Raw genomic sequence first — 19,795 nt, 5'->3', positions numbered from 1 at the left:
GGAGTCTGACACCCCTGGTCTGGCGTCTTCTGTTTTTCACACCCAGAAGTCAATTACCCCCCCAGCATGCTTTAGGACTCAAATGAACTGAGTGTTGGAGTGTTAGTCTCAGCTGTAAGAAGGAAAATCACACCTGTGTTGAATAAGAAATAACTGGGCACAGTTGCACAGGGGTCAGGAATGCTGCCTCACAGCACTGGGATCCTGGGTTCAATTCCACTGTCTGTGTGGAGTCTGCATGCTCTCCCCAGCCTCGTGTGGGTTTCCTCTGGGTGCTCGTGTTTCTTCCCACAGTCCAGAGGCGTGCTGGTGAGCTAATTGGCTTCTGGGAAACATGGCCCTGGTGTGAGTGTGAGTGTCTGTGTGTGTCCTGTGATGGACTGGTGTCCTGTCCAGGGTGTGTGAGTGTGTCCTGTGATGGACTGGTGTCCTGTCCAGGGTGTACCCTGCCTCGTGCTCATTGTGTGCTGGAATAGACTCCAGCCCCCCGAGACCCTGCTCTGGAAGGAGCAGGTAGAGAACGGGTGGGGGGGAGGCAGGGCTGTCAGGTGGTTGGGTGCTCTAGTGATCAGGGACACTGTGCTGGAGGAGATGGCAGATTTCCGGTGAGGGGTTAGGACAACGTCCTTCCTACTTGATCAGTAAAGGTCCCCTGGCGCTGCTTATAAGAGCAGGCGGCTCCTGGCTAAATCCCACTCTGCCCTCGCCGACTAAATTAAAGATCCCCTTCATTTAATCGACGAGAGCTCTCACGGCACCGCGAAAAGGCACGCAATACGACGGGAAACGACATCACCCGCAAACCGAAGGAGATTCCCAAACACTCTCGGTGCTGCTCCTGTTTAAGAAACGGCGTCATATCTAATCTTCTGTAAAATCCTGATCTCTCGAATTTGGACGAGCGCACGGCGGTTGATTAGGCAACGATATAAACGTACATACTTGAACTTGGAATTTCAGGAAATGAAATGACAGCAGGGTACACTTCTTTATTTACTGTGCCCGTGAAGAGCAGATTAACATGAAACTACAGCCCCTCGACTGTCAAACCCGGCACAGCACAGTCTGGGCGCACACAGTGCACTGGTGCACGCTGGGGGTTGTAGTTCAGAGGCGTCACCCCAGCTCGAGCGGGGCCTCGACCGCTGAGGCCACTGGGTAATGAAGTCCATCCGGCTCCGGCGTGCACAGATCTCACCCGTCCCCGGTACCCTGGAAGACCGCGTGTTTTATTTATTTGCATGGGAGATCCGGGCGCAGCAGCAACCGGGCGAAGGCGTTTAACCCCCCCAGGTTTTAGTTTCGGTTTGCACTTGAAGGGAAAGAGAGGTATTGGTGTAGATTTCTGGCGTGGTAGGGCCGCCGAAAAAAACTCAGTTTCCCAGTCGGCCATTGGCTCCCACGAGCTAACCCCCCCCCCTCCTCGCGCCCTTCCCCTCTAGTCTCCCCCGCGCCGTCGGTTCTCTCTCGAGCTGTTGTTTGTGTTGAAGTTTTAATGATGGCGGCAGCGGTACCTGCGACCGCGGCCGCTGGGGGAGGCCCGAACGGCACGGCCGTGCCCCGGGGCCGCTTCCCGGGCCGGCCGTGGGGCTCCCGCAGCCGGCTGAGGTCGGAGAAGCGCTCGCAGATCGGGCGCGGGGCGCTGGGAGCCGGGGAGGCGGCCGCCGGAGGCCTGCGGCCCGGCAGCCTCGGACCCGCGCCCGCCGAAGACCCGTCCCTCGCCCGCCTGCTCTGCCTGGCGGCGCACCGCGGCCGCTGGCGGGAGGCCGGCTACTGCTCCAGCTCCAGCGAGGAGGTGAGCCGCGGCCGGGGGGGCTGCCTTCCGCGGGAGAGGAGGCCGGTGGCGCTTCTGCGGTGCTCATACGCGGTCTGCGCTGAGCAGAGGTGTTGTGTGTGTGTTTGTGTGTTTGTGTGTGTACCGCTACTGATGAGATCCGCGAAGGGATTCTCTCCCGCACCCGCACGGCTGTTGTGTGGAGAGGTTGTGTGTGTGTGTGTTGTGTCATTTCCCCCCTCCGCCGAGCCGTTGATCTCTCTGTAAGGCGAGAGCGGGAGGCGCGCTGCTGGCTGTCCGGGCGGCCGCGGTGCCGCCGAGCCGAGCTGGGGGCGGTAACGGCGTGAAGGAGGGAAACGCGACGAGCCCGGAGAGGGCTGCGGGGGGCGGTTGGGTGACCCCCTCTCCGCCCCTCGCCCCTCCGAGAGAGACCGGCCGGTGAGCGTGCAGGTGGCCGGCCCACGCCGGTGCGTGGAAGTGGCTCATCGAGGCGGTGAAATGAGAAAAAAAAAACCCACCCGTGTATTAGCCGCCCAACTCCTCATCAGCTGCCGGCTTGGACCAATGGCACAATGGCTCAGAAAAGTTTAGATATCTCGTTGCCTTTTTTTTTTTTATTATTTTGGCGGCTAGCGCGGGGCGATGTTGGTCTGCGGGGGCACACGGCGCCGTGCCCCGCGTGTTTTTTTGCCCAGCTGGGAGTGGGCCCCGGTTAGAGCTGGGGGTCACGGTTTGGCCCGCGGTGACAGCGGTGGTACCGAGCCCCGGTGCGTTTCAGGTCCCCTCCCGACAGAAGAAGCCCAGCAGATGCGCCGCGGCCCCTGTTGTGGTTTTTCCTGAGCTGCACTCGCTGCATAGCCCTCGGACACGAGTGGCCCGCACCTGGCGTCGTGTTCGGACCGTGGGGTGGTCCGGCTCCCACGCACCTTTCTGCACTGTATTTAGGAGCTGTAAGCACTGAAGGCAGTGTTGCTTGGTGGTGGTGCTGGGGGGTATTTTATCTGCATGACATACTGTAATATTCAAATCCACTCCTCGATTTAGGGTAGCTATTTGATATTTAAAAGAAATCCACTCTAGTTACAGCGGATGATCTGTGCATTCCCGACTGCTTTAACTTTTTAAAAAAGCTCGTTGGTGTAAGATCCAAATTTCCTTGGGAGAGGCAGGTTTTTCCCAGGGGGGAAGGAGGGGAGTCCCCCCCCAGCCTGAGGTGGAACGTGGAGTAAAGGTCAGGGACTCTGGACTCCGGATCGGGAGGTTGCGGGTTCAAATCCCAGCTGGGACCTTCCTCTTTTGTCTCCTGGGTAAAGCTCTCAGCTCGCTCCGGTCGGCTTATAAACGGGGCCCCAGGTTGTCGCTGTTAAGCACTCGTTCTCAGGTGACTTGATGGATTTATAAAGACGGGTTACCGTGCTGACATGCCAGGCAGCAGTGTGGGAGATCAGTCGGGGCTCTGCACCTGTCACTGGAGGGTCACGGGTTCGGGTCCCAGGTGGTACAGTACTGCACTCTGATCACCCCCGTCAGTGGGTCTGGTTCACAGGTTGACATGATCTGGTCCAAAACAGGTTCCAGTGTTCACATGCAGGCAGCAGTATGGTCAGGGGCTCTGGACTGGTCGCGGGCAGGTTAAGGGTTCGAATTCTGGGTGAGGGCGCTGCTGCTGTTCTCTTGAGCAGGGTCCTTGCCCAGATCGCTGCAGGCAGTGTGCGCCCCAGGTCAGCAGGTTTAAAGGGGAACTCCAGTCAGCATCTGCTCAGCCCGGGAATTAAATCTCACTAACAAACTAAATGTATTGATGGTACGGAAAAAGTTTACAAATGGAATAGGGGCCACTTCACCTTGCGGGAACATGGCGCTGCGTGTACCTGGAAACTTCATCTATTTTGTGAGGTCAATTTGGAGGTTTTGCAAGTTACAAGTTACTGTGTGCATTTAGCTGTTGTTGTGGTTTGAGATGCACTCCTCAGTGCCGGTTCTTTCTAACCCCGAGGAATAAAAATAGCGTTTCTGTTCCCCTTTAAAGCAGTAAAGAGAAGGCGCGTATTTACACAAAGAGTGGCGGCAGGGTAGAACAAGCTGCCCAGCCGTGTTATTTCGAGACCAGCAGCATGAGACTCGGGGGTCAATGAGCTAATAAATATCACACAGGCTGGCTGGGCCTAAGGGCTCCTGATCTCACTGGGCTCCTCCTCCTCCTCCTCCTCCTCCCTCCGGCACTCCTGAGGAAGAGTGAAGGAGTGTGGACCTCTGTGCCAGTTTGAACGGGGCGACTCCGCGGTGTGCTGTGCTTATCGATCTCCTGTATCCGTGTCTCCCAGAGGTCTGTGACCTGGCTGCCGGACCGCGCCGAGGCGCCCGCGCGCCTGCGGTCGACATCAGTGCCGTGGTTTGTCCTCGGTCTCGAGACGAGCGCAGTGGCTCGGCCCGCGGGCCTGTGATTCTGAGCCCGGAGAGCTCCGTGGACTTGGCGTCTTAATGAAGAGGTGCTGATGAGCTTGCCAGGCCTCTGCTCACTGGCGGTTCGCGGGTCTCTGGGACCAGGGCTGCCCGTGCAGCCGAGGGAGGGGGGCCGTGTGGGTTGAGATCGTTTGCTCTCCCCTGCATCTTAAAAGTAAGGAAGCACAGCTGGCACTCTTCCTCCGATCGGATTGCAACTTGGCGTTTTTTTTTTGACTGGGGAGCTGAAGAGCTTCCTCCCCCCCCCCCCCCCCCAGCTTGCCTGCTGTATGGCTGACACGGGAGGTGGGGCGCTGTCATGTGGGCGCTTTGAGGAAGGACACTAAGGAAGGACGCTCAGTCTGTGAGGGAGACGGGAGTCTGGCTCTACACTCCTGCCCCCTCCCTCCACCATTTGAGACGGGACACGGAAGGGAGGACCCCCTTAGCTCCGTCTTGTTGCAGACTGATCGAGGGTCTCGTCCAGCCGTTTCGTGAAAGAAGCCCCGCTCTCTGTGGTTGACCGGGCGCTTTGTTCCACACTCCCGTACCCCTTTGTGTAAAGAAGCTCTGTCCTCGCCTTTAAACGCCTTCCCCCTTAATGTCCGCAAACTGAAGAAGCCGCGAGAGCTGGGCGCACTGTGTCGCCGCCCCTGAGGGTTTTGAAGAGTTCGATCGGGTCCCTTCATGAGCTCATCTGTCCGTGGAATGGAGCGGACAAGAGTGTCCCAGAAGTCCTTTCCCTGAAGCCTTCCCTTATTGTGAAGAGATACAGCGTGTCAGCTTGTTTTTTTTCAATTATGAATAACATTGGGGCGAGTGTTTTTACTACATGGCCCTTGTTGGCTGAAACATTTTTTAAATTAATGCGTATAAAGAACGGGCTTTGTAAACTAACACGTTTGTCTGGAAGATTGAATGCTGGATTAAAAGCTTTTATTTATTTTTCCCCGAATGGTTGTGCTTCAAGGTGTGGCTGTCCCTCTGTACGCTGCCCCCCTAGTGAATCCAGCCCAGTTCGCAGACAGTCAGTACCTGACCTGGACCCGGTGTCATGCTCAAAGCTTGTCCTCGCATTAGCCCCATCTCTGGTCTGTGGTTCTTGCTGTGCGGCTGTGCTCTGTACCGTCCTCTGCGTTCTGATGTTAGAAACAGTGCTATTTACACCTTGATGGAAATGATGAAGTGTTGCCTGATGTTGTCTGTATTGATTGTATTAAAGCATCTCCGCTCATTCCTGTCACCCTGCTCTGCACTGATCCGGGAGCGGGGTTATTATAACGCCACATTTTTTTAGTGCGCTGTTTCCCAGCGTTCCCAGTCCAGTCTTACTCGGCGCGCTGTGCGGTTTTAACGCCCTCCCTGACGATCCTGTCCCGTCTCTCGCAGGGTGACGAGTTCCGAGGGTTCGAGCCGGAGTGCCTGGCCGCCCGGAGCCCGCTGCGCTCGGGACACCTCCCCGGCAGGGGTAAGTATGATCCCCGGGGCCGGAGCGCGGGAGCTCTTTCCCAGGTGCCCCCCGATCCGAGGTTCCGTGCCGACGGGTAGCCCCGCAGACCGAGAACTTCCTCTTATTAAAAACGTGTTGAAAAAACGGGGAGGCGAGACCTGCTGCTGTTTTGTTCGCTGTTTTATCTGTGAAGATGAAGTGCCATTGGTAATCTGAAGCCTTGGCGCTGCATCTTTATCAGAGGTGTTGTGCAGAAAGCGGTTGGTTCTGCATCCTCTGCGTGGCTGCTGCTTTATTAGTGACGGCAAGCGTTTTTGGAATGAATTTGCAGCCACACTGCTATATGAGATGCATATCGTTCCTTTTGAAGCCGCAGTATAGTAATGTTAATAGTAGAAATTTGATATTTGTGTGTATTGTTAATTATGTAATAGTGTAACGTGTAGCTTTTGTAGCTTTACATCATCATGTCATGTTCCAAGTTGGACAAAGGCTGTTTTCCTCTTAGTGAGTTTGTTGAGAATTGTCATTGGCCTAAGCTCTGATACGTTATTTTTTATATGTAAGCATGTTTAGTAAGAGCAGAAAAAACGCTTGACTCCTTTAAATAAGTTTGCGTCTAGTTTAGTCAGCAACAGAAAGTTATAAAGGAGCATTTCAGAAATTCAGCCCTGAGATTGTGTTTTTGAGGGAAAGTGATTAAACTGCCATTAGATTCAGGTTCAGGGTTTGTTACACCAGGAGGACAGCTGGTCCAGTGGTTCATGTCCAGTCTTGTTACACCAGGAGGACAGCTGGTCCAGTGGTTCAGGTCCAGTCCTGTTACACCAGGAGGACAGCTGGTCCAGTGGTTCAGGTCCAGTCCTGTTACACCAGGAGGACAGCTGGTCCAGTGGCGAGTTATATGCTATATATTATTATTCCTGTTATAGGGTCCTTGATTTTAAGGGAGGTATCGGCAGGTTATGTCAGCTGCTGATGAGTATAGCTCAAGCCGTGGGAGTCTGACCCCCGATTTCACATGTACCCCACTACGTACCATCCACGGTAAGTCTGTGGTTGGCGAGGGAGACCGCAGTTCAAGCAGCTTGTGGTTTTGTGCATCTCCTGGCTTTTATGCTGAGCCGAATCACAGAAAGGACTTCTGTCAGAGCAAGGAAGCTGTGTTGTTACAGAGGCGTGTAGTCTAATTATTTTCTATCCCCCGATAACAGCCCTGGACACCTCAGCACAGCACACCCATCCCTCTGTTTCCGAAAGCTGCGACTTGAGAAAAACTGTTCTCGTGGTGTAAATTCATAAACCGAAAATAGAATTTTCAGATTTGTTCCCGAGGTCTTAAAAAAGTCGCCCTTTTTTGCCTTCCTGCTCTTAAGAGAGCAGTGAAGTAAGTGCAGCGCTGGGTGTGTGTGATGATCGCAGTCTGCCCCAGCGCAGCTGGGTTAGTCAGTCCTGGACCGGAGCAAATTGAGCGCGGGTGCAGACACACCCAGGAGAGAGCAGTTCCCTTCGACCGGAGTGAACTCACAGGACAGCCGCGCTGGGAAGAGGAGTAGGAGCCCGCGGGGGGGAGAGGGGGGTGGCGGATCGGGCGTGGCGCGTGCCTCCTGAAGGACCAGCCTGGGCTGGGCGTCCGGCGGACAGGCTGCTGTTCAGACTCACGCCCGCTCCCCCCTGAACACCGATTGCCCAGTGTGGTTTTCCCAGACCCTCCTCTGGAGTGTCGCCGTGAGAGGGAGGGAGAGCTCTGCTGGTTGTTACTTTGGAGGTCCTGTAATTCTTCAGACAGCAGAGCTCTTTGACTTGGAGTTTAAATCGCATTCGAGTGAGACTGAAGTGTTCGAGGGGGTGAGAAGTAACAGGCTGCTGGATCCAGGCTGCCACAGGGTCTGCGATGGGGGTGGCTCGGTAGGGTAAGAGTAAGTGTGCCTGTGGTTTTGCACGCGTATAGAGAGCTGAGCTTGACTATCTCGGTTTTGTCTTATGTGCGTGGTAGGCCTGGTTGCGTGCACGTGTCTGGGTTGCCGTGTTAGCGTGTGCGTTCCTGTGCGACCCTCCGTGTGCGTCTCTGAGCAGCTGTGGCTCTCGAGTGCCAGACTTCCTGCGCAGGTGTCTGCGTCTGCGCAGGCGGACAGACCACAGGAGCAGGGCTTTAAACACGCAGCCCATTCGCTTGCTCTCTACTCAGCACCCCTGTGCTCACACGGTGGGTGGCTTATTAGAGCTTTGTTGGCATGTCTGATGAATTAGTGTTGCCAAAGATTTATTTCAGGGAGGGCGGTTTGTCTCATCCCAGAGCGTTCCTCAAGCTCGCAGTTGGCCTGATTTTGAGGCTGGGATGGAGGGGGGGGGGGGGGGGGGTGTAGAGAAAAGCAGGGATGTCCCGCAGCCTTCCCAGCAGCCGGAGCAGGAGAGAGCCGATCCGAATTACCCGAGGCTTAGTCTGGCTGCCTGTGAGTTTGGTGGACGCCGACAAACTCGTGTACTCGTGTGCACCAGGGCTCCACATGTCGGCCCCAGTCTCCTTCGTTGCAATGCTTGATGCAGCTCTGTAGCGATCTTGTTAATTAGTCAACCGGCTTATGAAGCAGTTAAACTAAAAGCGCGTTTGTAGTGAAATTCCGATGCCTCGGGAGGGCCCGGAGGCCATTGCCCTTCCCGATGGAAGGGAAACTGCAAATAAGTGTTCGCTGTTTTTGAGACTTTGGCCCTTTTCACAAACGCTCTGTTCACTCGCCCCTCCCCTCTTCGCCAGGCAAAGCTCCCCGTGCCAAGTGGTCCAGACAGACGCGCGAGAAACCTCTGCCCACCCCAGACCCGACAGACCCGAGGGCCGAGGCGGCCGCGGCGGCCGGCGCTCCCAGGCGGGGGGCCAGGAAGGATTCTCCGCCCCGGGTTCAGAAGCGTCCGGTCGGCAGGCCGCAGAAGAAGAGCACGACCGGAGGGGCGAGAGCTCCCGCCGCGAAGACGGCGAGGAAGTGGGGCTCATCTCCAGCCGCCGCCGCCTCCCCCCGCCGCCGGGCGCCCAAGGCCGCCGCCGCACCGCCCTACGCGCGGGGGCGGGGCCGCGGTGCGGCGAAGCCCCGGCTGACCATCCGGCTGGTCGCCAGGAAGACGGGCAGGAAGGCGTCCGCGCCGGCGGCCCGCGGCAAGACGGAGAAGAAGCAGAAGCTGAAGGTGGCCGGGTTCAAGTTCGTGTCGAAAGCCAGGAAAATCCAAGGGGCCCAGCTGTCCAGCGCCCACGTGAAATTAAAGACCGGGAGACGGCCGGAGCAGCAGAGGGGCGGCCGCGCCCCCAGGCCGGGCAGGGTCCCGCAGGGGGCGCGGGGCAGGGGCAGGAGGCCGCTCTCCGCGGGGGAAGGCAGGAGCGACAACGCCGTGGGCGTCGCCCAGGCGGCCGAAAGCCAAAGGTTGGAGAGGGGCAGGCCCTGCCTGAAGCTGGACGGCAGGCGGAGAGGGCCCAGGTCCGACCGCGGGAAGACGGACAGCGCCGCATGTGCCGACCCGGAGATTCTGGGCCGGATGGCCGAGGGGATGTCGGAAGCCGCGAGGCCCGGGCCGAAGTCCCGGTGGAAGAGGGCGAAGTCCTGTCCGGAAGACGGAAAGCCGGAGGCCGTCTCCGAGCTCAGGAGCGCTGATGGTGCCGACAGTGCGGGGGCACCCCTTCTGGAAGCGGGGGGCAGGAAGACCGAGGGGAGACCGCCGGGACGGAGGGGCAAGGGAAAGCGAGCCGCGAGGGCGCACTGGAGGAGAGCTGGCAAAGTGGCGAGCCTGGCCCCCGCCGCCGCCGCTGCGCTCGAACCGCCGGCCGGGGAGCCCGCAGCCTGCCCTGCAGGACCACCGCAGCTCCCCGAGCCGACCCCCGAAGCCGGCAGCCGCAGCCCGGCCGCGGAGGGCCCCGAGCTGGGGATCCCCGGGCTCAAGCTGAAGCGCGTGAGGAACCCCAAGGCCCTGCTGGCCAGCTCCGCCCGGGCCCGGTCGGGCCGTGACGCCAAGGGCTCCTCGCGGAAGAAGCAGAGCAAGTTCGTCTGGACGCTGACGCTGGTCAAGGGGAAGGGCAAGGCCACGAGGGTGCCGGAGAGCCCGCCCCAGGGGCCCCAGGGGCCCCAGGAGCCCCAGGACACCCAGGACACACCGCAGCCCAGCGAGAAGTGGGTGATCGCCTGTCCCGAAGAGGAGGCCCGAGGAAAGGGGTCCGCAGCGCCGCCGAGCAGGCCGGGCCGGAAGCGGCGCTCCTCGGCCAAGAGGAAAGCGAGGATGGCCCGCGGGCCAGAGGGCGCCGGGGAGGAGCCCCTGGGGGAGCCCCCCGCCGTCCTCCTGCCGTTCTCCCCGGAGCAGTGCAGCAGGATGCAGCCTTCGCTCCTGATCGAGAGGATCCGGCCCGAGCTCGCGGAGCCAGACACGGGCTCGGGGAGCAGCAAGGAAGCCCCAGGAGAGCAGCCTACGCAGGTGGAGCCGGCCCCCCTTCCTCCCCCTTCTCCACCTCCCCCCACCTCCTCCTCCCCTCCGTCTCCGCCTCCCCCTCCCCCTCCTCCTCCCCCTCTTCCCAGGGCGAAGCTGGGCTCCCCCGCAGGCTCCCCGAGGAAGAGGCGGGGGCACCGGCCCTGGTCCAACAGCAAGCGCAGGTCCAGGGCGGTGCAGAAGCCGCGCACGGAAAGCCCCCTCGCCCTGCCCGCCGTCCACGTGCTGCTGCCCGCGATCGACGCGCTGGTGGAGAAGACCCACCCCGCCCCCGCGGGCGGCGCCCCGAGAAAGAGGCGGCGCTCCAAGAAAGTGCGCCCCGCGCCCGCGCCGACGCCTGCACCTGCGCCCCCAGCGCAGGAGGGGGAAACGGGACCCCCGCCGCCGGCAGAGGCTTCGGAGACGGTGGCGCCTGAGCCGCCGGTCTCCGCCCCTCCGGAGCCGGAGCCCCCGGTCGAGAAGGCGGCGGACGAGGAGACGCGAGAGGGAGAGGTCCTGGTTCTGGAGCCTCCTGCGTCGGAGGAGAAGGAGGAAGAGCAGCAGCAGCAGCAGCCTGACCTGCCGGCAAAGCCCCTCAAGCACGGCAGGAGGCGCAGGCCCCACATCGGCCGCAGGGTGAAGAGGAAGGCTGCCGTTGCGCCCGCGGCGGCCGGTGAGGAAGGCCTCCCGGCCGCCACGTCCGCGCCGACCAGCCCGAAGCTGATGGGCATCCTGAAGGCCAAGTACAGAAGGAAGCCGGCTTCCTCCGCCCTGATGTTCCTGGGCGCCAAGCGGCCCCGCGGGCGGCCGCCGTCCCTGGCCAAGCAGGCGGAGCGCGAGCTGGCCCAGCAGCTCCTCTGCAAGGCGGAGAAGGAGGGCGGGGAGGAGCCGCACCCCGCCTGCAGGGACCTCCAGCGCGGCAAGTCCAGGTTCCTCAAGAACATCCGGCACTTCATCATGCCCGTGGTCAGCGCCCGCTCCTCCCGGGTCATCAAGACGCCCAAGCGCTTCATGGACGACGACGGCATGTCCGTCCTGCCGCGGAGGCACTCCCCGAAGAAAGCCCACCACCCGGGGGGCCACCCGCGCTTGCCCAGGATTAAGCTCGAGGAGGCGGAGGGGGACGGGGCGGCCCCGTTCCTGCCCGATCCGGGCCCTGGAGCAGAAGGCGATGGGGCTGTTTCGGGAGGGGGCTTGTCCGACCCGGGAGCTACGGAGGAGGAGGAGGAGGAGCAGGAGCCGGGAGCAGCGACGCCTGACCCGGACTCCGAGCCCGGTTCGGACAGCCCAGCCCCAGACCACACGCTCCCAGAGAAGCGCAGGTCCCTGCTGCGCGAGCCCAGCTTCAGGTGGAGCGTGCTGACAGCGTCCGGCGGCGGGGAGGTCTACACTCTGGCCAAACCGAGAGGTGCGTCTCCGGTGCCGCAGGCAAAGAGCCTCCCGGACCCCCTGGCCTCCCCCGACGGCGCCGCGCTGCTGGAGCCGGCGTCCCAGCTCGACCCCGGCTCCTCGCAAGGCAAGATCTGCGAGTCCCTGAAGAAGCTGACGGGCCGCACTGGCAGGAAGCACAGGCCCGCAGGGGAGGGGCCGAGGGGGCGGGCCGCGGACCCGGCGTCTCCCGCCTCCAGCCCCGAGCCGGGGGCAGAGGCGGGCGGGGGCTCCCCGGAGCTGGGGCTCAGTCGCGCCCCCCCCAGCCCGTCCCCGGCAGGCGGCTCGGACGCGGAGCTGCAAGAGCGGGCCAAGCTGAAGATCGAGGACCTGGACTCGCCCGGCGTGGTGCGCAAGGTCGCCGTGCGTGTGCGTGTGCGCCCGCTGGGCTGCGACGCCCTGCCGCAGGGAGACGACGACGACGAGGAGGAGGAGCAGGAGGAAAAGGACCAGGCCGGCGTGGATACTGCAGACTCCTCCGAGCTCTCCGCGCAAGGAGAAGGTAGGTTTTGTCTTTTGCTTGAGCCGCGCGATGCACTGTGCTTGTCCAGAGTCCGTGTCTTTGCTTGCCTACGTCGTGTCTGTGCATTTCAGAGCTTACTGACAAGATAGTTTCCTGCGCCGTCGGAATTTGGGATACCAAGCACATACCAGGGAAAAGCAGATAAACAAATGCTCAGAATCAGACCTATCTGTGGGAGGGACCATCTTGCGTTTCAGAGAAAAAAGGCAGCAGTGGAGGTGATTATTTCTGAGTGTTGCTGGTTTTGTGTCCTTTTTTTCCTCGTTTTTTTACCCACGTCTGGGCGAAGGAGAGCCTTGGGCGCCCAGCCTGTCGGGCACGGCGCCGGGAGAGTCCCAGCAGGACCCGAGCACGGAGGGCGACCGGGTGGTGGTGGAGGAGAGCGGCACCTCCCACAAGATCCGGCTCACCGGCGCCAACAAGAGGATGTTCCACCTGCTGAAGAGGGCCAAGGTGCAGCTGATCAAGATCGACCAGCAGAAGCAGCTCAAGTCCTCTCAGGTGTGGGAAGCCGGTGCCACCTCCCCCAGCCCCTCTTTGACCCCAGTCACCTGTCCAGTGGTCAGAATCCCCCCAGCTGAGTGACCCCACCTCCCCCTGCCCCTCTGTGACCGCCCAGTGACCTGTCCAGTGGTCAGAATCCCCCCTGCCCCTCTGTGACCCCCCAGTGACCTGTCCAGTGGTCAGAATCCCCCCTGCCCCTCTGTGACCCCAGTGACCTGTCCAGTGGTCAGAATCCCCCCTGCCCCTCTGTGACCCCGGTGACCTGTCTGCTTGTTGGTTAAACGACTGTGAAACTTTGAAATAAGCTTTCATGTGAACTAGTGGATAGTTTTTCCCTAAACTTTTTCTTATTGAGTTGAGTTCTAATAAGAATATTTACATGTGGATGTAAAGTGTGGATACTGAAATAGTAATAATTACTTCAGAAGGGGGGCTGCTTCTGAACCTTGCTCTGTTGGCAGCTGCTGCCGGGCTCAGGGACCGTGGGCTCCAGGGACGCCGCGCTGGGGCTGAAGAGGAGGAAGGTGGTGAGGAAGCAGAGGGCGCCTGTGGAGGAGCCGCCCCCGCAGGACGAGAACGTGCCCCAGGTACGAGAGGGGAGGGGGGCCCCTCGCTCGGGGGGGGGTCTCTGCGGGGCCCGCCGGAAGTGCGGTGCCCCTGACCGCTCTGCTCCCGTGTGTCAGCAGGAGGCGCCGCGGGGAGGGCCGAGGATCAAGCACGTGTGCCGCGACGCCGCGGTGGTGCTGGGACAGCCGCGCGCCATGGTGCCCGACGACATCCCGCGGCTCAGTGCGCTGCCGCTGCACGAGAGGGAGGGCATCGCGCCCTCGCCCGCTGCCGAAGGTGAGCCGCCGCCAGCACCGCCCTCCGCACCCACCCTCCTCCCGAGCGCTAACCCCACCCCTCTTCTTACGACAGATGTGGGGTCCCCCTCGGAGCCGGAGAGCCCCGTGGTGCCGGATCAGAAGCCCCCCCGGCCGCGGCGGTCGGCCGGCGGGCGCGGCGGGTTCGGCCCGCTGGGCCTGCGGTCCCGGCGCTGCGGGACGTGCAAGGGCTGCCTGCACGTGGAGGACTGCGCCAAGTGCATGAACTGCCTGGACAAGCCCAAGTTCGGGGGCCCCAACACCAAGCGCCAGTGCTGCGTGTAAGTGCCGCCGCCCCGCTGGGCCTCTCTCCTGCAGCGGGCCGCGCGGGGGAGCGAGAGCGATGGGCTCCTGTCGAGGCGCAGGCTCCCTGCGGGCTGCCTCCCGGGGCGGTCGGATCTGCTCCGCCCGTCCCCCCCGGCTGCCAGCAGGGGCCGAGCTGAACTGGGTCGCTGACGAGCGCTCCGGCGTGGTATCGAGTGGGCGGGTTCGGAGGCCGCAGGCTGCGCGGTGATCCCTGGATGCACAGCTGGTGAAGAAGCCTGCCTGCCACCCAGGCCGTAGATTGGGGGGAAAGAAACATATCTTTCAAAAAAAACAAAACTGTATACAGGCTTAATTCTGCCTTTTTTTTTATTTTTCTTGCTCCTTCCAGGTTAAAGAAATGTGATCAGATAGAGCAGAGAAAGCTGATGCGACAGGGAGCCAGAGTCACCAAGAGTAAGTCTGGCAGCTCGCACCTCCGTCGTGTGGCCCCTAGGTGTCAGTGTTACTCCAGTCTGATTAACTGTTTAAACTGCAATTTAGTGTACTTTCGTGTCCAGTGTGTCTGTATTTACCCTTCTCTCTCTCAGTGCAGTGTTAATCTTGTTATGCAGTTAAAACTTTTATAAACCTGCGATTCTTGGGAGAAATAATGACGAAGGCCTGACAGGAGTCTGACATCCCACTCTCTGTGCTGTCTCCCCCTGCAGTCCTGGGGAAACGCCGGCGTTCGTCCCTCAGCGTGTACCAGTCCAGCGAGGAGGAGGGGGAGGGGGCCCGGTCGTCCCCGGCGACGGGGGCCCCCCCCTCGGACGAGCAGGGCAGCTCGGTGAGGAAGCAGCCGCGCCGCTGCGCCAAGCAGCGCTCCTACTTCGACCTGCTGGACTCGGACGACTCGGAGGCCGACCTGCCGGCGAGCCACTCCTCCGCGTCCTCGCCCGGCCGCCGGCGGGCCAGCGCTCACCGCAGCGCAGGTGGGTCGGGTCGGGGGCGGGGGCGAGTCTCCGGGGGCTGTCCGGGCTCGTGCGCGAGAGACTTGCCTTTCTCAACCCCCTTTCTCCCTCCCGTCTCCTTTGTCCGAAAACAGATTTCATCCCCCTGGACGACATTCCGGACGACGACGAGCAGTCGGAGGACAGCGCGAAGCAGCGCCGGGGGGGCCAGAGGAGCCAGCCCAGCCGCCGGCGCTCCGACAAGGTAACAGTGCGCTCTGGGGGGTGGGGGTGTGGGAAAGGGGTTCACCTGCTTGGAAAGCACTCCAGGAGTTCCTAAAGATCCCGTTTTCTCTGTCCCTGGATTGATCAGTGTTGACCCTTTAATAAGACCTGTTCTGCCTTTTCTTCTGGCGTTAACGATAACTGTCCTGGGGGGCAGGGGGGACTCACAGTTCTCACTCTTCACCTGACGCTGGGATATTCTGTCATACAGCCACCCAGCGCCGGGGCTCTCATGACCGGATTTGCAGGAAATAGTTGTGTTAGTTTGGGGAGCCATGAGCAAAGCAACCCCTCACCTGTGACTCTTGACTTTTTGTGGGATTGTGAAATTATACACTTCTCTCCTTTCTTTGAAACTAGCATTGCAGATCTGTTGGAGACCCCTGGAGAGTTTCTGAGTGGGTGGATGTAGCACTCTTTGGTCGAGGCACTCTGTGCATCGTGCACTGTACTGACTCACTAACACACAGGGTCGAGAGCTAGCGGCACGTGGCTCAGAACTGTGCTCCTGTTTCACAGTGTTGCTGTACTGCTTTCCCCCCAGAGGCAGAACAGCTGGTCCAGTGGTTCAGGTTTAGTCCTGTTAGCTTAGGGGCACCAGCTGGTCCAGTGGTTCAGGTTTAGTCCTGTTAGCTTAGGGGCACCAGCTGGTCCAGTGGTTCAGGTTTAGTCCTGTTTGACTTGAAGGACACTGATTGAGACAGAGGTATTATTATAGGAAACGTTATACGACCTGCCTGCGTGTTACTCTGACTGTAGATGGCGGGGCTGAGTGGGAGTACTGTGACTGGTTGATACAGGAGCACTGGTTCTGTGCTCATTAGTGACTGTGCCTCAGGGATGGAGGGAACTGGTTGATACCATTGAGCTCATAGACGACAGCCTGGATGGAGAACACTGTGTAGTCTTTCCTGAAGACTGTTAATTCTTCAGATATCAAGGCTCTGTAAAACGTTCTGCGGAAAAGACCTTCAAACGCCCGACATCCGCCTGCGGTAGTAAAGATGTCGGCTGTAGCCCCTGTGAAAGCTCTTTGTCCAGAGCCCGCCGGAGAGCCGTTGTGCGGAGTCCCGGTCGCGCTCCACAGTTTTCCTGTCTTCCTGCGACTCCAGCGATCGGTCTGACGATCGAGCTCGGAGGCCGTCGTCTCGAGTCGGGTCTAGTGTGGTTCGACCCCTCCATCCCTGATCGGACCGTCTGAATTATTAACCTGACTCTTTCCTTGCATGGACAGGTGCGCACACCTGTGTGTGTGGGGGTTCAGTGTTGGGGGGGCCCCCCTGCTCACCCGCCCTGTGTGTGGCACGCCTGGCTCTGCTCTGCTTTCTCTCACTCCTCAGCTTCCTTCGCTCCTGGGTCTGATCTCTGCGCTGCCTCCCGTCTTCCTGTTTGTTTTGGTTGTTGCTGTGAGCGGCTTTGCTGTGTAACGCCCCTGCTTTGCTTTCGCTTTAACAGTCCATCCCGCAGGCACCTCGGCAAGGACAGCAGCAGCAGCAGCAGCAGCAGCAGGAGAAGGAGCAGCAGCTGGCTCTGCTGCAGGAGCAGTGCCCGCAAACAGAGCGTGATGCGCAGACAGGGCGGTCGTCTGCGCAGACAGGGCGGTCGTCTGCGCAGGCCGAGCAGGAGGCTGGGCCGCTGGAAGAAGGCCAGCAGACCGAGCCCGAACCCGAGGAGCGGGAGGTGGAGGGAGGTGACAAGGTGGCTAAAGCATCAGTGGAGTGCGTGGGGGTGGTGGCAGAGGAGGCGGCGCAAGGTAGCTCTAGGCCTGACGCTCGCTGTCTCCCTCTCCCCCAGAGCCCCCTGGAGCAGACCCCACCCAGTGTGCTGGCAGCTCTGGCCAACGGGTTTGCCCAGAGGGAGAAAGAGCCCTCCGAGCCCTCGCACAAGATCCGCGTCGACTTCAAGGTCAGCCTCTTCCTGTCCCGTCTGCTGTCCGTCTCTCTCTCTCTCTCCCGGCCCGTTTCCTGGTCTCTGGCGTCCATCGGCTCGTCGGATCTGGTTTCTCCCACATGCTGGGGGCTGGAAAATCGCACAGGTTTCGACCTGTGAGTTCTGGCGTATCGCCGGAACTGTAATAATCGCTGCGGAGGTGCGGTGAACCCAGGTGCGAGGCTGGGCAGGCAGGCAGATATCGGTAACGAGCGGGATCTAGGCCGGAGTCAGGAAACAGACAGACCTTGTAGCCGGCCGGGGGCGTAAGAGCACAGGGAGAGTGTTGCCAGAGCACAAACTCGGATCCAAAGCCAGAAGATCAGGAGATCAGGTCGTCTGATCTCCTGCACCGCCCAGAGCCCCTGCCTTGCTTCTGTCCGAGACGACCAGGTGAGTCTTAATCGTTAATCTGTCCCCAGGCCCACTCCATACCGAGACGGTACCGGAGAGGTTCTAAGGGTGTTTTGTGGACCTCTGTGTTCATGGTCCGGGTACAACAGTGGAACGAGGGGCGTTGGTGTGCCTATCCTTCCTGACTGTCCGTCCATTTTCGCAGCCCAGCTGCCCCCCCTCTCGGTCTCTCGGCCCGGTTCACCTGCTCGTCTGTGTGTCCGAGCCGCCGGCTCGCTCCCCTCTCCGTGCGTGTGGGGGGGGGGGTTCCGTGTGTGTACCCAGGAATCCTAACACCGGAGTGCCACTCTCCTTTGCCCACAGGAGGACTGTAACATCAGGAACGTGTGGCTGATGGGAGGGCTCAGCATCCTCACCTCGGTTCCCATCATCCCTCAGTACGTCTGCCTGCTGTGTGCCAGCAAGGGCCAGCATGAGGTAATCCCCCCGACCTCCGACCCCACCCCGCCGGCTCAGCTGCCAGACCCCTGTTCAGGGCTGTGGTCCCACTGCGTGTGAAACTAAACCCAGTTAATCCACGTCGCTAAACCGCGGCACGGCGTGTTTTATTAACGAATCGTATAACAGTGTGTAAAATACAAAGTCTGTCTTGCGTGTCAATAACTCCACACAGTCTACTGTATACGCGCATCGTGTTTTGTTTTTCTGTGCTGTCTTGTCGCCAATCTCATCGTGCGTGCTCTGCGTTCGCCCTGCACCCCCACCCCCCTCCAGATGTTGTACTGCCAGGTGTGCTGTGAACCCTTCCACCGCTTCTGCCTGGAGCCCGGAGAGCGCCCCCTGCAGGAGAACAAGGAGAACTGGTGCTGTCGCCGCTGCAAGTTCTGCCATGTGTGTGGGAGGAAGAACAAGCACTCCAAGGTGGGGAGGTGTCGTTTGTTCGGGAGGGGGTCCGGCCCGAGACAGTCCTGTCCTAGGGGGGGAGGGTGGCAGGGAGGGGAGGGCGAAGATCTTCAGTAACTAGAGAGAGAGGGCTCTGTGTGGACGTGACAGCTCTGCGGCGGCTGACCGTGAGCTTGGGGTGTCCTATTTTCGGTCACCGTGAACAAAACGGATTCCGTTTCTGGTTTTGAGCGGTCAGGTGCCGGTGGCAGTGCCCATGATTACGGAGGCAGAAGAGATGAAAGGCACGCGGCAGTTTATTTCAAAAGAAAGTGACCTGCTAAGCTCTTGAAAGGTCGATGAAGTGCAAAGCCAGAAGTGGGAAGGGTGTTCGTATTGGAATGAAAGGGCACGGCGGCGGTGTCTGATGTCGCGCTGAGCTGCGGCCCCCTGCTCTCTCTCGGCTGCTGGGCCGTGTCCGTGTCCCTGCGGGGTCGAGTGGCTGACGCTGCTGCTGCCGGTCTGCGGGGTCGTCCTGCCCGAGGCGGGACGCGCCGGTCGGGCGGTCCTGCTGCCGGGGGCGGGGCGAGCGAGAGGGGTAGAGGTGTGTCATCGCGATGCTTTCCGCCTCTCCGCAGCCCCTGCTGGAGTGCGAGCGCTGCCAAAACTGCTACCACCCTTCCTGTCTGGGACCCAACTATCCCAAACCCAACAAGCGCAAGAAGTCCTGGGTGAGTACGGCGCAGGCGCTGCCGATCCGGGAGCAGCGCCCCTGGGGGGGGAGGGGGCGAGGCTGTGAGCTGGCGGGCTCAAAGACGAGCGATATCGGGGCTGCTTACCCACTGACCCCATCCTCCCAGAATTCAACCCTTCAGCCCCTCATGGTGCAGCTTTCCCACTTGGCCATCAGGCTCGGTCTCATCAACAACCAGCAAATTCCTCTGTGCAGGGAAAGCTGGAACGCGTCCAGGGCAGGAGCTTTCTGCCCGGCAGTGAAGGTCTTCGGTTTTACACGTGTTCGTCTCGCTACAGTGCCACAGGCCTCAGTCAAGCCCTTGCCTTTTCCTTCACGTGTCGCCCCAGGTGTGCATGACCTGCATCCGCTGCAAGAGCTGTGGCGTGACTCCGGGGAAGAGCTGGGATACGGAGTGGAACCACGAGAAGAGCCTGTGTCCCGACTGCACCAAGCTCTACGACCAGGGTAGGGGCGGCAGAGGGAGCTGGGACTCTGCCGGAGGGCGGAGATGTGTGCGCACGCCAGTCACGTGTCGCACAGACCCCCGGGAGCGCTACTTTCACACCCCGCCCCCGGAAGGTCAGCTGTTCTAGCCAGCCATGCGTTGCCGGAGTCTATCCCAGCAAGCAGCCTGCGCCAGGCAGGGTACACCCCGGGTGGGACGCCAGTTCCTTTGCAGGGCACACACACCCAGGCCAGTTTTCCCAGAAGCCAGTTAACCCACCAGCATGTCTTTGGACTGGGAGGGAACTGGAGCACCCGGAGGAAATGGGTGCAAACAAGGAGAACATATACAGTAAATTCCACACAGACGGCACCCCAGGAATTGAACCCAGGGCCTCGGAGCTGTGAGGCAGCAATGCTGACCCCTGTGCTACCATGCCACCCCTCTCTTCTACCAGTGCGCTCAAATTCCTTGTGCCCTCAAGCATTGACCACGAAAAAATCTGAATGTTTTTCTTGCACCTGCAACAGTAGTTGTTTGCTCC

General features: G+C 60.5%; 1 protein-coding gene across 4 annotated transcripts in view; it reads left to right on the top strand.

The window, feature by feature from the left end:
- Window positions 1–1,479: 1,479 nt before the first annotated feature.
- The window catches only part of kmt2bb (lysine (K)-specific methyltransferase 2Bb), a 45,264-nt gene continuing 26,948 nt past the window's right edge, over window positions 1,480–19,795 (top strand). For 2 of the 4 annotated variants that reach the window (XM_088905248.1, XM_088905247.1), the window contains exons 1-15: window positions 1,480–1,795; window positions 5,606–5,684; window positions 8,422–12,036; window positions 12,347–12,558; window positions 13,023–13,148; window positions 13,248–13,404; window positions 13,480–13,705; window positions 14,080–14,144; window positions 14,399–14,662; window positions 14,776–14,885; window positions 16,700–16,810; window positions 17,552–17,665; window positions 17,963–18,109; window positions 18,709–18,801; window positions 19,154–19,271. In XM_088905248.1, the coding sequence (XP_088761374.1) occupies window positions 1,496–1,795; window positions 5,606–5,684; window positions 8,422–12,036; window positions 12,347–12,558; window positions 13,023–13,148; window positions 13,248–13,404; window positions 13,480–13,705; window positions 14,080–14,144; window positions 14,399–14,662; window positions 14,776–14,885; window positions 16,700–16,810; window positions 17,552–17,665; window positions 17,963–18,109; window positions 18,709–18,801; window positions 19,154–19,271 (5,737 nt within the window). In that variant the 5' untranslated portion in view covers window positions 1,480–1,495. Of the gene's footprint in view, window positions 1,796–5,605; window positions 5,685–8,421; window positions 12,037–12,346; window positions 12,559–13,022; window positions 13,149–13,247; window positions 13,405–13,479; window positions 13,706–14,079; window positions 14,145–14,398; window positions 14,663–14,775; window positions 14,886–16,360; window positions 16,604–16,699; window positions 16,811–17,551; window positions 17,666–17,962; window positions 18,110–18,708; window positions 18,802–19,153; window positions 19,272–19,795 lie in introns of all 4 variants that reach the window. The other 2 variants (XM_088905250.1, XM_088905249.1) reach the window with 2 other exon arrangements.

This window comes from Atractosteus spatula, chromosome 25 (assembly GCF_055471065.1).
Source record: "Atractosteus spatula isolate fAtrSpa1 chromosome 25, fAtrSpa1.hap1, whole genome shotgun sequence".
NCBI classification, from domain to species: Eukaryota; Metazoa; Chordata; class Actinopteri; order Semionotiformes; family Lepisosteidae; genus Atractosteus; species Atractosteus spatula.
This window is presented reverse-complemented; position numbering and strand designations above follow the sequence as displayed.